The following is a 15,315-nucleotide window of genomic DNA, read 5'->3' on the forward strand; positions in this document are numbered from 1 at the left end:
ACAACAAAGTTCTCCTTCTTTAGCTGCTTCATTGTATATAAAGTTTGTCACTTTTTTTATTTTCCTGATTACAATTCAGTATATTTTCTCTCTTTTTCCATTGGTATTACCAGATTCTGTTTTCTCATGCTTTAGGAACTGATGTTGTAACAGAATATTCTAAAACTGATCTAGTTTCCTTAATTTCATATTTAGGTATAGGAGAAATAAATGAAATAAGAGAAAATAATGAACTAAGCTTTAAAGTCCCCTTTAGTGTGTGTTCTATCTGAATGCTGTATTTAGTTTTTAACAACAGAAACTTAATTCCTATGTTTTGTGTGAATCATATTAAATCTGGGGTTCTAAAATTTAGAAAAGAATACATTACTAGCCAGTATCTATAGTCCCTTACATTTGATTACAGGAACTCATTGTTTTCAGCATCTCTGATCTTCCCCATTTAGAATCAAGTCAGGAAAACATGAAAAGCAAAGAGCTGTCAGTCAGTTGCAGTGCCTATCATTTGGTCCTTAAGGATTTTACCTGGGAATTGTCTTTGCTACTTGTCTGCCTCTGTGTCTCTGCTTTTCTGCTTTTTTTGTAAAAATATTTTCTGCAGTGAATTTTTATACTTTGGTTTACTACTACCTTTACTTTAAGTTTCCTCTTGTTTGTATTTTGGTTTTTGGGTTTTTTAGTTCCCATCTGCCTGCTCTCTTAAATTAGCAAACATGGAATACTGTAGGAAAGGACATCTGAGGAGAGAAAATATGCTGTGCAGAATGATGGTTCATTCATTTAAGAACAAGGCATCCATACAGTTCTGCCTGCCTGACTTGCTGCTCTAATTTCAGCCTGCAGTTTTTAACTGAAAGGCTATCTAAATAATAAAAATCATTTTTGTCAAATATCCCTATGTAAAAATACTTGTGTGGCTATACATGACCAAATATCTCCATGGTTTGATCAGATTATCCCCTACTAAAGAGATGTGATGAATTAACTGGAAGTTTGATGTGTGAATATATCCATTTAGGTAGGGGACCAGAGAAGCTGCTGATCAGTTCTGTGTCCTCCTTTAAAAGCAGGAATTTCTAAAACTGGAAACCACTAAACCTGATTGGGAGAGTCTCATCTCAATTTCATTTTGTTCTAGATCTGCATCTTGCTGACAACAGTCACATAGAGTAGCTTGTAGAGAACAGCTTAAACTTTTAATTCACATCATCTGTAAAAATGTGGTCCTTCTTTTGTATGTGTCATTGCACATAACACATGGTGATATTGGTAGCCTATGAAAGACAGATTTTCATTTTTTCTGGATATTCTACCAGCAGAAAACAATACCCAGCAAATTCTATTCTACAAATAGAATGCTGCCAAACACATGTTCCCACCTCTGACTCCCCATGAATTCAAGAAGAGTAAGAATTTGTCTCAGATTCAAACATTTCTCCTTGGTAACCAGTTTTTAAAGCTGGGTGTTAGGCCATGCTGACATTCAGACACCACAGTCTTAAATTCTGCCATCGATTCACATTTCTAATAATAGTGTAGGAGTTGGCTGTAGTGGAGTGCTCCCACAGCTTAGCAGTCCAAATCAAGAAGCCTTGAGTTTCATAGCAAATAATGGATGTTTATATGATGAATAATGCAATATATATTATGACCAACTGCTCACTTTTTTTCTTGCATTTGACTATATATAAGTTGCCACTTCAAAAGATTGAGGAGTAATACATGGTGGTACTTCAAATGGAAAACCATTGCTGGAATCTGGTTTTGTTTTCTTTTCTAAACATTATTCATTATGCCTCCATCTGTCTTTAAAATATTAATGCTTAGTTACAGTTTAGGCAGGAGCAAACCTTTATGTAGAATAGTAAGAGCTATGAGCAGTTGCAGCTCCTCAGTTCTTTCCCTACCTCCCTTCACCTCCACCTTCATCTTACTTCTGAACTTCTGTCTCTGACATCCTGTTGTCCCAAGTTTACTTTCAGATTTATTTTAAGATGAGTGTTACTGTTTCATTCACTCTTCCAGGAAGTGTGTGTGTGTTGCATTACCACAACATCCACCCTTACAATGATTTTCTTATAACAGTATGTAGGCTGAAGGTCTGATATTCCATGTTACAGCCTTCAGATTTGCACTTTTACACCTTTTGTTGCTTTTTTTTTCTGTTCAACTGTTGTTACTCAGAGTCTGTGGTGAGGGCTGATCCTGGCTGTTGGCCTGTTTGTCTGTGGCTGAAAGTATAGTTCCTATGATACCATAAACCCTTCAGCCTCTTCATGCAGTACAATACCACAAAATATCAAGTATTACTACATGCATTCTTCAGGCAACAGAAGTTCCTGGATAGTTTTTCTATGTAGAACACATTCTGCTGTGAGATCTATGGGATGATTTAACTGAAAATTAAGTGAAGCCATAGTGATTTTCTTTTAACACAGGGACGTGGGAGAATGCAGTTCTTCGGTCTCAAATATTGCTTTCCTCCAGAGCTTTGAATTCAGACATGATGTGCTCTTCCCCTGGACAAATATTTGGAAAATTAGATAACAAATTCAAAATCTGCAACTGATGATAGCAGTTCCTTTGGGTTTAAAAGCATCTGGTTCACAAAGCATGTGTGTCACTTTCAGTAAATTATGGGTGTGTGGGATCAGGACAAACAATGGTTCAGAGCAGGAAGGAGCCTTTTACTGTCATGTATTGATTATTGTAGCATTCCCTGCCCGTATGTTAGGATTCAGAATGTTTAAGCAAGGCTGAATACTTTCAAACAAAGCCACTGTGGCTTGTGCAGTGGTTGTGTTTTGGTAGTTTTCTTAAAGCACTGTGGCTGTATTAGCTGTGTTGTGTATTCCCCTTGGGTACATCATTCCATTGTCATGAGAAAGTGTAGTTTATTTTCACAGTTCTGTGTGATAAAAAGGGCTTTTATTGCTCTAATTTCACTGTCTCTGTCTGTTTAAAGGTGACAGCTTCTCTCTTAGGTTTGCCTTCAAAGTCTTGTTCTCTACTGATCCTGACGGAAAATGAGAATGAAAAGAGAAAGTGGGTCGGAATCCTAGAAGGGTTGCAGTCTATCCTGCACAAAAACAGGCTGAGGAACCAGGTTGTGCATATCCCACAAGAAGCCTATGACAGTACATTGCCTCTTATTAAAACAAGTTTAGCTGCTGCTATTGTAGGTATGTTTGATTTAACTTTTATCAGTGTATGAAGGTGGTTGGAACTTTTAGATGGGGTTTTATAATGAGAGCACTGACATCTTGAAATAAATTCCTCAGCTGAATTCCTTGATAGGAATTTGAAAATGGGCGAAAAATGCTAATCTTGCATTGATATTCAGGTTTCTTCATCCACTTGGAGTAAATAATACTGTTGAGTTGTTCAGCAGGTTGTTTTAGCAACATGGTACTTAGCATGCTTTTGACAGACTGTGTGAACTCAAGCAAAATTGATTTGCTGGTGAAAATCTGTTTGTGCAGAAATTTTTTTCAGCTGTTCAAAACAAACAGCCTGTTTTAAAGATAAGACCAAGCTTAGCTGAATTAATGGCCTTTTTTTCCCCCTTAGATCGAGATAGAATTGCAATTGGTTCAGAAGAAGGACTGTATGTGATAGAGGTGACCCGTGATGGTAAGTCAGGCTATAATGCATGCAGTAATTACATATAAAATAATGAGCTCCATAACTTTTAGTGCTGCTGCAATATAGGTTGCACAACAGCCTTTCATGTATAGTAAGTATTAAGCACTCAGTTAATTGATGAGAAGGAAAAGTGGATGTGAGGTATAAGCACTAATTTGGTCATTATCATTACATTCAGGTGACTGGCTGAAATTAAAGGGATGAGTTACTGGGCATATCCTGACACATTCTCATCTTAGCTGTGTTCCCACAGCAGGTATCAAAATGCTTCAGCACACAGAAGTATGCTGAATGTATGTACAGCACACACAAAGTTTGTAGACTTCCCTTTAAAACCTCCATGTCTTATATGTTTCTTCTAGTAATTTGACAACCACTCACATTGTCTTGAAGACCGATGGTGTCAAAAGCAAATGTGTCTTGGGATGCTAGTCTTGTCAGTGATTTTCTCAATTCCTTTTTCTGTGTAATTTAGTTTGTGGCTATTTGAAAGCTGGATTTTACTCATGCTAGAGCTTGCATTTCAATGTAAAATAAAGCAGTGAATACAGATTTTTAAAGACTTACTTGACTTCCAAAATTAAATTATATCAGGGATCTGGTTTTGGGTCAAAAAAAAATTATTCTTGTTTCGAATAAGACATTGCCCAATTGGAGGAGAAACTGCTTTATACATGGAGACAGCAGCTATTTGGAATTCTTTTTAGCAGTAATGAATGCCATTCCTTTGAGTAAACTTCCAGTGGTCACCATTCTTTAAGTAGTTAGATATAAACATAACTTGAGATGCAAATAATTCCAGGAATTCCAGTACAGCTTCTTGCATAAAAGAAAGTTGTAAATTAATTTGAAAGGTCATTTCCTAAAGGAACAATTATGTGCATCACCATGTTATATGTAAATGTGAAAATTAATTATCAGGTTTGGTTTTAAGTTCAGAGATGTTTAGCAGGAGTTTTCTATGGCCAGTTCTGTGTGTTAATAGCATTTTTGTAAATCATAATCTGTTTTTCGTTTTATGGCAGTTGTAATTTTTAGTGTTACTTAACTGCCAGCTGTTTATAGCAAAGGTCTTTGGTTGGAATATTGCTTAATTCCTGACAAATAAGCTGGAGTGGGAGCTAGGAAGGAAACTATTTCTCTGTGGCAAAGCCAGTTATTTCCTAGAGATTTTTCTTCAGACATTTCATCTATTTATGCAGGTGAAGGTACACCACAACAGCACTTTATGATTTAAACGCTAAAGTCTTATTGCCAAGTTTAAAGAATTTGGTAACTTTGGCTACATTACTCAACTGTTACTGAAAAAAGGCAAAGAATTTCCAGTGAAGAGTTGGGCTTTTCTTTTTAAGCTACAATTCACAAATATTTTTAAAGCATTCAGCTAGCAGAAAAATTAAAGCTACAATTTAATTTCATTGGTTTATGCTTATTAAGTTTCCTAGTTTAGAATTGCTCTTCTTTTGTACCTCATTAAATACTCACTGCATTCTTGAAAGTTCTTGTATGGCCAAGATCCCCAAAGAGCACACACTGTACCTAACCCACTTAGCTGCCTCTAACCCTGCTTTAAAAAAATGCATCAAACAGCAAAACTCCCCATGGGTAGCCTGACTGGTCCTTGTTCTGAAAGAGTTTTCCTGGTGCCTGTCATGAGCCTCTCTTCCTGCAGCCTAAGCCCTTTCCTTCTTATCCTTTTCCCATCACAATGAGCATGCTTTTCTCTTTCCATATGTGTTTTACACCCCCTTACTGTACTGCTTTTGTACCTGGCTGAGAGATCTGCCAACAGTACAGCATTTTGTCTCCTCACTTACCAGGATTAAATACTTTATATTTCTTGTCTTTGTTTTCTGCTAATTTGGTCTTCCTCCAAAATTTACTGAAGATGCTGGTGTTTCCCTGGAGGTGGGACCCACTTCTGGAGATGCAGCATCTTTCACTGTACAGATGGTACAGATACAATTTCATAAAGAAATGTCTCCATTTATCCTGCATATTAAGCAGCATTTTCCCACAAAGTGTTGTTGAGATTTTTTTTTTATGAATAGAGAGGGTTACAGGAATGCTTTGTTTCATTGTTTGCTCTGAGAATTAATAACAGAAAATCAAACGTGTAATAAGTGCTCTTCCTCACCTGGTACTTGTCTGTGTTTAATTTTCAGGCATCACTGTGTAGCAGTGCAGTGTTCCTGGGCCTGGTGATCTTCCTGTTTAACTTATGGCAGCTCTTGTTTCCTTTGCAGTGATAGTCCGAGCTGCTGACTGCAAGAAGGTGTACCAGATAGAGCTTGCTCCCAAAGAAAAAATCATCATCCTCATCTGTGGTCGGAACCATCACGTCCACCTTTACCCCTGGGCCTCTCTGGATGGGTCAGAAGGGAACTTTGACATTAAGCTTGCAGAAACTAAAGGCTGCCAATTGATTACAACTGGAACACTAAAGAAGAGTTCTTCTACTTGTTTGTTTGTGGCTGTCAAGCGACAGGTTTTTTGCTATGAAATTCACAGAACTAAACCTTTCCACAAAAAATTCAGTGAAATTCAGGCTCCAGGAATTGTACAGTGGATGACAGTGTTCAAGGACAAGCTCTGTGTTGGCTACCAGTCTGGGTTCTCTCTGTTGACCATCCAGGGAGATGGACAATCTATAAACCTGGTAAATCCTAATGACCCCTCGCTTATCTTCCTCTCCCAGCAGTCTTTTGATGCCCTTTGTGCTGTGGAGCTCAGTAATGAGGAATACCTGCTTTGCTTCAGCCATATGGGAGTTTACGTCGATTCGCAAGGTCGAAGGTCACGCATGCAGGAACTAATGTGGCCTGCAACTCCTGTTGCCTGTAGTATGTATATGTTTTTCTGTTGCCATATCCCTGTTGCTGCTTTACTTGTCAAAAAAATACTCAGCATTGTATTTAATTTTGCTTCAGTTTGTCTTTGAGTATCAAGTTTAAGTTTTGGTGAGTTAACAGACACATGGTTCTTCCTGGTGGTAGTTTTGGACTTGGAGGTCCTGGATGCTGAGAGAAATGCTCTGCCTTATTACAGGACATAGAAGAATAAATAGTGGAATGCAAAATAATTTTTACAGAGAGTAGTCCTGCATGCAGGACAGTGCACTACCTGTCTGTGAAATTCTGTAAAGATTTTTGTTCACCTAGAGAGCATAAATGTCCAGTTGCCTGTAGGATGTCTTCTGTGTACTGTACTCAAATTACAGTAGAAAGTTGAAGAAGAAATGTAACTGCAAGTCTAAAGGTTCATAAAGATAATAAGAGATAAAAATTTTCTCCTTCTGGTTTTAATTTTAGGGAGACAATATCCAAAAATAGGATAGATGGAGGGTAATATTTGAACCACTCTGCTTGTTTTGGGAGCATTGGTTATCAGCTTGGTAGGAACAGAGGCACATGCAGAGCAATTTTCAATATTCAGTAGTCAAAGGCAGGTGATGATAAATCTGGTATTTCTATTTGAAGCTCAAATAGCAATTAAAATTTTTTGAATGATTGAAGGCAATAAATAGCTTTTTGTTTAAGTAGTACAGCAGGGAGTTAGGTGGGTGTTGGTTTGATCAGGCCAGGCCCTAATAGGAATGTGTTTAATTGTATTTGATTTGAACTGAAATTGTTTGCTTACTTTACTCTGACCTAGTTCTGTACGGAAGTCTGAAGCAAAGTCCCAAGAAAACAATGTAGTGGCAAATTTACTTTAAAACACTATTAGCTAAAACTAATGTTTCCTTTCCCTTAATCAGCTTTACAGTTTTTTGCATTTCAGCAAACTAGACTTGCTAGTTAATGGTTTTGTCTGTTATTATTAGAAGTGTTCTTACTGTAAACTATTTTATAACATTCTTGTATGTGCAATCCTAAGTGGTGCTAGCCTAGGGCTGTTTTTGTAGAACGAGCAACATTTTCTGCTGCCAAAGGAAACTGAATTACTTCCCTTTTCATTAGACTTGTCCTCACTCCTCAGTCCTAGTATCTGTCACCAGTGATGGTGGGTTTTTTTAACTACCCCATTAGGAGGTTGTAAAATTACAGAATGGTTTGGGTTGGAAGGGAGCTTAAAGATCACCTAGTTCTAACTCCCCTGCCATGGGCAGGGACACCTTCTATTAAACCAATTTCCTCAAAGCTCCATCCAGCCTGACCTTGCACACTAGCATGGATGGAGCAGCTTCTTCCACACCTTTCCTGAGCAACTTGTTCCAGTACCTCACCACCCTCAGAATAAAGAATTTCTTCTAATATCTAGTCTAAATCCATTCTCGGTTTAAAGCCATTTCTCCTGTCATATCACTCCATGTCCTTGTAAAAAGTCCCTCTTCAGCTCCTTTGTAGCCTCTTAAGGTACTGGAAGGTGCTGTGAGGTCTCCCCAGAGTCTTTCCTTTCCAGGCTGAGAACAGCCCCAGTTCTCTCAGCCAGTCTTCGTAGGAGAGACCAACAAAGTGGAAGTGATTCTGCTGTGGTGAAAACCATGTTGTAGAGAAGTTTGGGGCTAAAACAGAGAATTTGTGTCTGGGGCATTCAGTGCCCTCACCCCAGGAGAGGGCAGGGTGAGCTCTTGCCCAGCTCTGTTAGCCCAGCTGGCCCATCAGGGTTACCCCTGCACCAGCCTGGTGCTGGTGTCCTGTGCTGAGCCAGCGGGGTGTCCAAGGCCCCCGTGCAGCCTGGTGCAAACAAAGCCTTGGAGCCAGCTGCTCTGGAGGCTGGAGCCTGGGCCAGCCCAGTGCAGGCACTGACACAGCTCTCTGGGAGCCACTTCAGACCTGGTCAGGCTCGTCAGCTGTGACTGGCACGTGCCAGCCTTGGCTGCAGATGGTGTTTCTGCCTGATGCTCGCTTCTCCCTCTTGATTTGAGCATCCACGCCAGCCAAGACCACATGCAATAGATGCTTGACCATAAATCACTTTTGTGTTACATTATTATGATAGCTGTCCAAGGCATTCTTTTAATGAATTTAAAAAATAGCACCACAACTGTACTTCAGTTCTTCTAAGAAGATTCTGTGATGTGTTTAGTGTCCTACTGGGTTATTTTCATTTTGTTTATTGAAGTATCTTCTCTCTATTAAATCCCTTAAGTTACTAGTAACTGCTTTTTACATCAGGAGATAGTCTTTACATGAGCAGAAGCACGTTGATACAAAGCTCTAGAGATCTCTGCTTTTCGTTTGACCTAAAATAAACTTGTCTGCTGATGCCTTTTATGCTTTAAAAAAAAAAAAGTTGAAAAGAGAAAATGAGTTACAGGCTTTAAGCATTGTGACATTTTTCTGTCGAGTTGATGAAAGTAACCCATACATGAATATCTAAAGCTAGAAAATTGTAAGCAAAAGAGGAAGGAAATTGGGACCAGATCTGCATCATGAGTTCATGACCCAGCTCACAGATGGTGTCTTTCTCATCTCCTCTGCACTCAGCAGATGTATAGTTAGTTTGCTGCTTCTGAAGTGAAGTAATCCATAGCAAAGCTAGCTGCTCAGTTCCTACCACCTAGCAAATTTGTATGCATGTGAAAACTTCAGATGCCATTTTACAATTTCATGAAATGGCAATGTGAAGTTTTAAAAAATACTGAGAGGGTCAAATTTAAATATTTCCATAATGCTGGTAGTTGTCATTAGCAAATCTATTCTCACAAAAAAATCTGTTTGAAACTGGGGTTTTGAAAATGTGTTCTAAAATGTATCTTGCACATAGTAGAAAACTTGTAACTGTGTAAATCTGCTCAAATGTCTGTCAGTTCTGCACTACTGAAATGACATTAGGGTTTTCTGTTTGTTTTCAATCACTGCAGGTTGCAATTCTTCCTATGTAACAGTGTATAGCGAGTATGGTGTTGATGTGTTTGATGTTAACACCATGGAATGGGTCCAGACTATTGGCCTGCGAAGGGTAAGTCATTTTCTTTGAATATTGAACTTAATTGGGTTACTTTCAAATGAGGTGTTTCTTCAGAGTGTATGCTAGACTTGAGGTAATTCTCTGTCTCCTTCCTCAAAACAGATCAGACCATTAAACATGGATGGCACACTGAACCTCCTTAACTGTGAGCCACCAAGGTTAATATATTTCAAGAATAAGTTTTCAGGTGAGTCCTGAACAAGGGGAGAAATGGGGAACTCATTCTAACTGGTTAGTTTTCACCATGTTACCTTTGCACTAGATGAAATTTGTGTTGAATATGTCTAGGTCAGCCTGTACCTCTGTAAGTGAAATTGCTTTGTGCTGTTACAGCAGGAGCTGGCCTCAGTGTACCAGAAACCTCTGACAATAGCAAGAAGCAAATGCTCCGGACCAGGAGCAAAAGAAGATTCGTATTTAAGGTTCCCGAGGAAGAGCGGTTACAGCAAAGGAGGTAAGAATTTATTTGTAAATTTGTAAAAAATAACTGAATATACATGATGACATGCAGGGACTGGGAATGCTAATAGTAAAAATCATTCTTGTTTTTTTTAGGGAAATGCTTAGAGACCCTGAGCTAAGGTCAAAGATGATTTCTAACCCAACGAATTTCAACCACGTGGCTCACATGGGACCAGGAGATGGAATGCAGGTCCTCATGGACCTCCCACTGGTAAAATACATTTATAAGGGAGGGATACATATGTGCATTTGTTCTTGCTCACAAAGGCTGTGAAGATGAGCTGGATGGGCTCAAGTATTATCCCTGTACCGAATTCTTCTTTAAATCCTTTTGAGAAAGGTGAACCTTCCTGCCGTGCAATGCTTCTAAATCTGGTGCAAGGAAATATTGTTAGCTGACTTATGAATGAGACACTGAAAGACAGATATCACTGCCAGGAGCTTGTTAGTAGTTTTGTATATAATCAATCTCTCCTCCTTCTTTTTTCTTGTTTATCTTAAAATGACAGAATGAGTTTCCTTTCCCCTCATCCTCTCAACATTCTGCTCTTGGTATCACCCCCAACAGGCTTTGAGCACGTCTATCACATGAGCCCTATCTCTGCTGAAATCTCTCTCCAGAGTGACCATTCCTCACTGCAAGGCTCCCTTCTGCTTTCTTCCTCTTCCTGTCCCTCCTCTGCTTCCCTAGCAAGGGTAGGAGTAGCTACAAACTGTTAGGAACTGGAATATGGTATGCTTGTGGCACTTCAACAATTCTAGAGCAATAACAAGGGGAAAAAAACTAATGCTGGAGGTAACTAAAATGCATGTGATTTGCAGTGCTTTATAGCATTAATTTTATTTTGTATTTAACTAATACAGCATTTTATGAGCTATTTTAGTGTTAAATATACAAGAGGAAGACGTGAAGGTACACCTTTATATTCTTTGTATACCCTCCATCCTAGAGCTGTTAGTCAGGCTTTCTCTTGTCTTTCTCAGATATCCCAGATGTGGGTCAGGCATTTATCATTTCAGCAGGAGGAGGAAGGAAAGCAGAGCTGTTAGTACAGTCCCTGCCCCTTCATAGAGGGTTTGCTGGCTGACAGGTTCCAGTGGCTGCTATGGGGCTTAGTTCTTTCTCTGTCTTTCTCAGGGTTTGTGTCTGTTACTGAAAATATGTGGATGTGGTCAAGTAAGTTCAGTTTTTCTACCAACACTGGGTTGTAATAGCTTCAAAAGCACAGTAAAGTTTTCATGAGTAACAACTTCTTGGATAACTGTTGTTGCTGGCTAACAAGGTGTTTCATTTACACTGTAGAGTGTCCTACCTCCTGCCCAGGATGAAAAATCCTGTCCGTCTTCAGCTAACCTGTCACGGCAGCAGCAGCAGAGAAACAAAACCTACATCTCATGGCCCTCATCAAGTAAGGCTGGGAGCAAGCTGCTCACTTCTGAGCTGTAATCTGTGATGTCAACAGGAGCTGTAAATTGTCTTTTGTCCTTTCCTCTCTGCAGGTGGCAGTGATGTGGGAGCAGCCATGCCTTCCCGAAGTATGTCCGACCCTGACCAGGAGTTTGACAAAGAGGTAAAACAGCTTCTGCACATGGACACCAACAATACCTGTTGATATAGATTGTTCTCTTTTTCCAATAAATTACATTCCCAAGGAAACACTTCATAGAGATGTTTATGGAGATGTTTTCTTTCCACAAGTGTTTTTCCTAGCAAAAGTTAGATATGCTAGCACAAAGGCAAAGCTGTGAAAAGATCTTCTTATGGTGATATTTTAAGAAGTGTAATGTCTTCGATTAAGCTGTATAGGCAACGGAAATTTGACTAATTGATGAAATGTCCTCAAAGCTCCTAAAAATGTTCTCTGGGTTATTAGCATAGAATAGCAAAGTAATGTGACTAGTTAAGTAATTTTCTGTGCCGCCTTAAGGAAGACTTTTTGTCATGTAACTTGAGAAAGAATCAAATTTATAATACATAAAACTGTTTTTAGCAAGAATAAGAGTATGTGCCAGTAGTCACCAAACTTAAAAAGTCTTGGCTCTACAAAACTGATGTTCCTGAATCTAAATAGAGAAGATACATGACTTTGTATCTGTGATTTATCATATGTTTTCTTCTAAGCTTTGCTAAAGCACTGTCTGTGCAAGGAAAGTGTTAGGCATTATTCCTGGGAAGCAAAGTCCCTGATTAAGATATTTTTTAGTGCTTTTTAGTACCCAACTGCAGGCCTATATAATGCTCTGAATTTTGAACCATGTTTTTGTGAAGCCAGACTTTTGCCGGATGCCTTAGCACACACAAAGTCCAGAGTTCTGATCACACCTTGGTCTGACTTCTTTTGTAACCTTCAGTTAGCCATTAAAAGCACATGAAAGTGGGGATCTCTAAACACAGGTATTTTTGAAACAGTCTTGGTTTTCAAAGGTGTTATGATGGGCTGTGTTAGTTATTCTGCTCACTCTTCCAAACTCCATTATATTCCATGCTCTGTTGGTAATTGTTGTTTGTAGGCATGACTAATGAGAGATTCGAAAGAGAATTTTTACAGTGTTTTCACTTTTTGGTAGCTCTTACAATTTCTTATGACTTCTTAAATTAAAAAAAATAGTAGTTTAAAACTGGAAAGAGGCTCTAATAACATCTTTTGGCTTTATACTATTTCCCCCACGGCTTTTGACTTTATGAACCGGATCATGTTAGGATAATCTTGGTATAGATTATCTTATTTTTGTTCAAGCCATGCAAAATCTTCTGAACAGCATTCTTGAAGGATGTTACCTTTCAATCTATTTGCCAAGTATATATTTCTCTTTCTTGAAAATAACTTGCTGCAGTGGTAACAGGTTTTTTTTGTGCAGTATTTCATTAGCAGTGAATCTGTGCAGTGCTCAGAATTGTAACACACCAAAATAGTGGGAAACTTGCCAGCCATCCTGTTGAAGTGAGACCAGCCTGCGAAGGCAAATATCCAACAACTAATCTCATACTGGGGAAATAACTGTGGATAGTCTTTATTAGATATTGACGTAGGACGTACCCACTAAGTGAATTCTGTTTCCAGATTCTTGGCAGCCTTCACTCATTTGTAAGGCACTTCACAGGCTTTTTGCTGTTTTGTAAACAGTTCATAATTCTTGTTTCCTTCCTCCTCAACGAACTGAAGATGATTTGACCATAGTTTTGATATGTTTACATGGGCAGATAAAGCTACTCCTGGGCTATAAAATTGCCTAAAAATTTCAGGCTGGTAAATTCTGAACAACAGTGTACAGAGAGATGTATTCCATCAGGAAAGCTTTGCAGTGGCTAAAGGAGAGGAGCCAGAGATCTAACAATTTCCAGATACTTTACCATAATTCCTGTTGCGTCAGAGGTCACCTCTGGGACTGCACTAGAGCCTGTTGATGGTAATGGAAGTAATTGCTTGAATGTTTAACCATGGAATTAATCTAAAGCACACTGCTTCGTAAGTGTTGCTCACCCTCATTTTTGAGTGCCTTTGAAAGCTTTTGAGCGTAAAGACTTCACTTCAGGTAAACATAATTCTTTAATGTTTCTCATTAACAGCCTGATTCAGACTCCACCAAACACTCTACTCCATCAAACAGCTCAAATCCAAGTGGTCCCCCAAGTCCCAACTCTCCTCATAGGAATCAGCTTACGCTGGATGGACTGGACCAGTCGACCTGTGACGCGTAACGCCCCCGCCCCCGCCGCTCCTGTCACCCACTGCTCCACGGCGTCCAACAGCAGGGCAGAGCCTCTCAGATGCTAGTGCCAAGACTGACACAGACTCTCTAGTGTTGTACAAGAATAATTATATATCCAGATTGTAGATACAAACTATGGAAATGAAGAAAATTCTTTACTAATAGCGATTGAGCTTTTTATGCAGAATTGTTCACTGCTCGGTTACGGTTGATTCCTTTCTGCACGGCTGTGACAGTTTTATTGCATAGGAGCATTTAAGGCCACTGGTAAATAGTCTTATTCTTATGGTGAAAGAGAAATAGAGTTACTGATAATGTTGCTACAATATCAGGAATATTATTTTTCTATAGAATGATGTAATGTCTGATTAGCAGGAAATCCTTTTAGACAGAATTTGGACTTCTAAATAGGAAATGTGAGCAGGGCTAGTTACATCCTCAGATGAATACACTTTTCCCCTTTTCCTGTAACTGTTTTTTTCCTAAATCTTAAGGAGAATGGTAGGAAGCTGTAGGTCGTTTCCAACATCAGTAGAGTCACCAGAAAGTCAAAGAAAAGCTGGTTATAGTTTTGTGGCCTTTTAATTCATTTAGCCATTACATATACAGCTGTATAACTGTCTTTCTATCTTTCTACCAACTTTTTAGTCTTGTACATAGGACTACTGACAGTTATCTCTTGACCCATTCCCTGCTTTTAGTCCTCATCAGTCATTAGTCAGGGCTTTTAAAATACTGCTGTGAAAAAGATTTTACTCCTAGTTCCTGCCTTTCTCCTCCTGAGAAGTTGTTTCTCCTGGGTTTTTGGTGTAAGGACACACTATGCTGTTTAGCTAGCAAGCCTTCTTGTGGACGCATTGCCCTTGGAGTCTGCTTGACCCAGGGACTGTATCACACTAAAACATCAGTCTGTTCATTGGTTACCAAAGTGGAACGTGAAGGATGTGTAACTGGGGGTGCTGCTTTTCTCATTAATTGTATCCTCACCTGCATGAAGACCCCATGATTATTAATCAAGTATTGATCATGTAGAAAAATGCACAACACACTCCTGTATATTTTGCGATGGCCCACGTGCGGTGATGTTTTGCGTGTATATTTAATCTCATGCTTCCATGTATTATACGTTTAGTACTCAAAGATTTGTGACCATGTTTCATTAAAAGCTTGTAATTAATTCAGTGGCTGGCATATCCAGTTTGTCATTGTCACACTAGTGTGCCTTCTGTGCCAATTTTATGACAGTTGGATGTCACTTATTTAAAATTCAGTTTAAATGGGCTAATGATATACCAATGGCTAATGTTCTTTTCTGAAACACTGTATAGGACGTGCACTTATCTTTAGTTTAAACTGAGTGTTCTAGTCAACATTTAATCCTGTTACGTTAAGTGTTCGACAGTACTTGCTCTTTTTCTCAGATTCTTGATAAAGGGGCTCAGTTAGAGCTGGACACTACTGCTTTGGGGGTTTTCTGGTTTTTACTTTTTTAATGTAAGTCTAAGTCTTTGTAATTATTGAATTGTGAGAACATTTTTGAACAATTTACATGTCAATAAAGCAGAAGAGGGAGGTTTTAAAGTT

General features: G+C 38.9%; 1 protein-coding gene across 11 annotated transcripts in view; it reads left to right on the forward strand.

The window, feature by feature from the left end:
- CDC42BPB (CDC42 binding protein kinase beta) overlaps positions 1–15,315 on the forward strand; it is a 91,658-nt gene extending 76,343 nt beyond the window's left edge. For 4 of the 11 annotated variants that reach the window (XM_084207897.1, XM_084207899.1, XM_084207903.1 and 1 more), the window contains 11 exons: positions 2,966–3,182; positions 3,571–3,633; positions 5,892–6,488; positions 9,452–9,549; positions 9,661–9,745; positions 9,892–10,012; positions 10,114–10,231; positions 11,159–11,197; positions 11,324–11,429; positions 11,521–11,591; positions 13,589–15,315. In XM_084207897.1, coding sequence (XP_084064023.1) covers positions 2,966–3,182; positions 3,571–3,633; positions 5,892–6,488; positions 9,452–9,549; positions 9,661–9,745; positions 9,892–10,012; positions 10,114–10,231; positions 11,159–11,197; positions 11,324–11,429; positions 11,521–11,591; positions 13,589–13,720 — 1,647 coding nt within the window. In that variant the 3' untranslated portion in view covers positions 13,721–15,315. Of the gene's footprint in view, positions 1–2,965; positions 3,183–3,570; positions 3,634–5,891; positions 6,489–9,451; positions 9,550–9,660; positions 9,746–9,891; positions 10,013–10,113; positions 10,232–10,588; positions 10,717–11,158; positions 11,198–11,323; positions 11,430–11,520; positions 11,592–13,588 lie in introns of those variants that run through there. The other 7 variants (XM_084207900.1, XM_084207902.1, XM_084207901.1 and 4 more) reach the window with 5 other exon arrangements.

Source organism: Fringilla coelebs (assembly GCF_963513975.1).
Source record: "Fringilla coelebs genome assembly, chromosome: 6".
Lineage (NCBI taxonomy): Eukaryota > Metazoa > Chordata > Aves > Passeriformes > Fringillidae > Fringilla > Fringilla coelebs.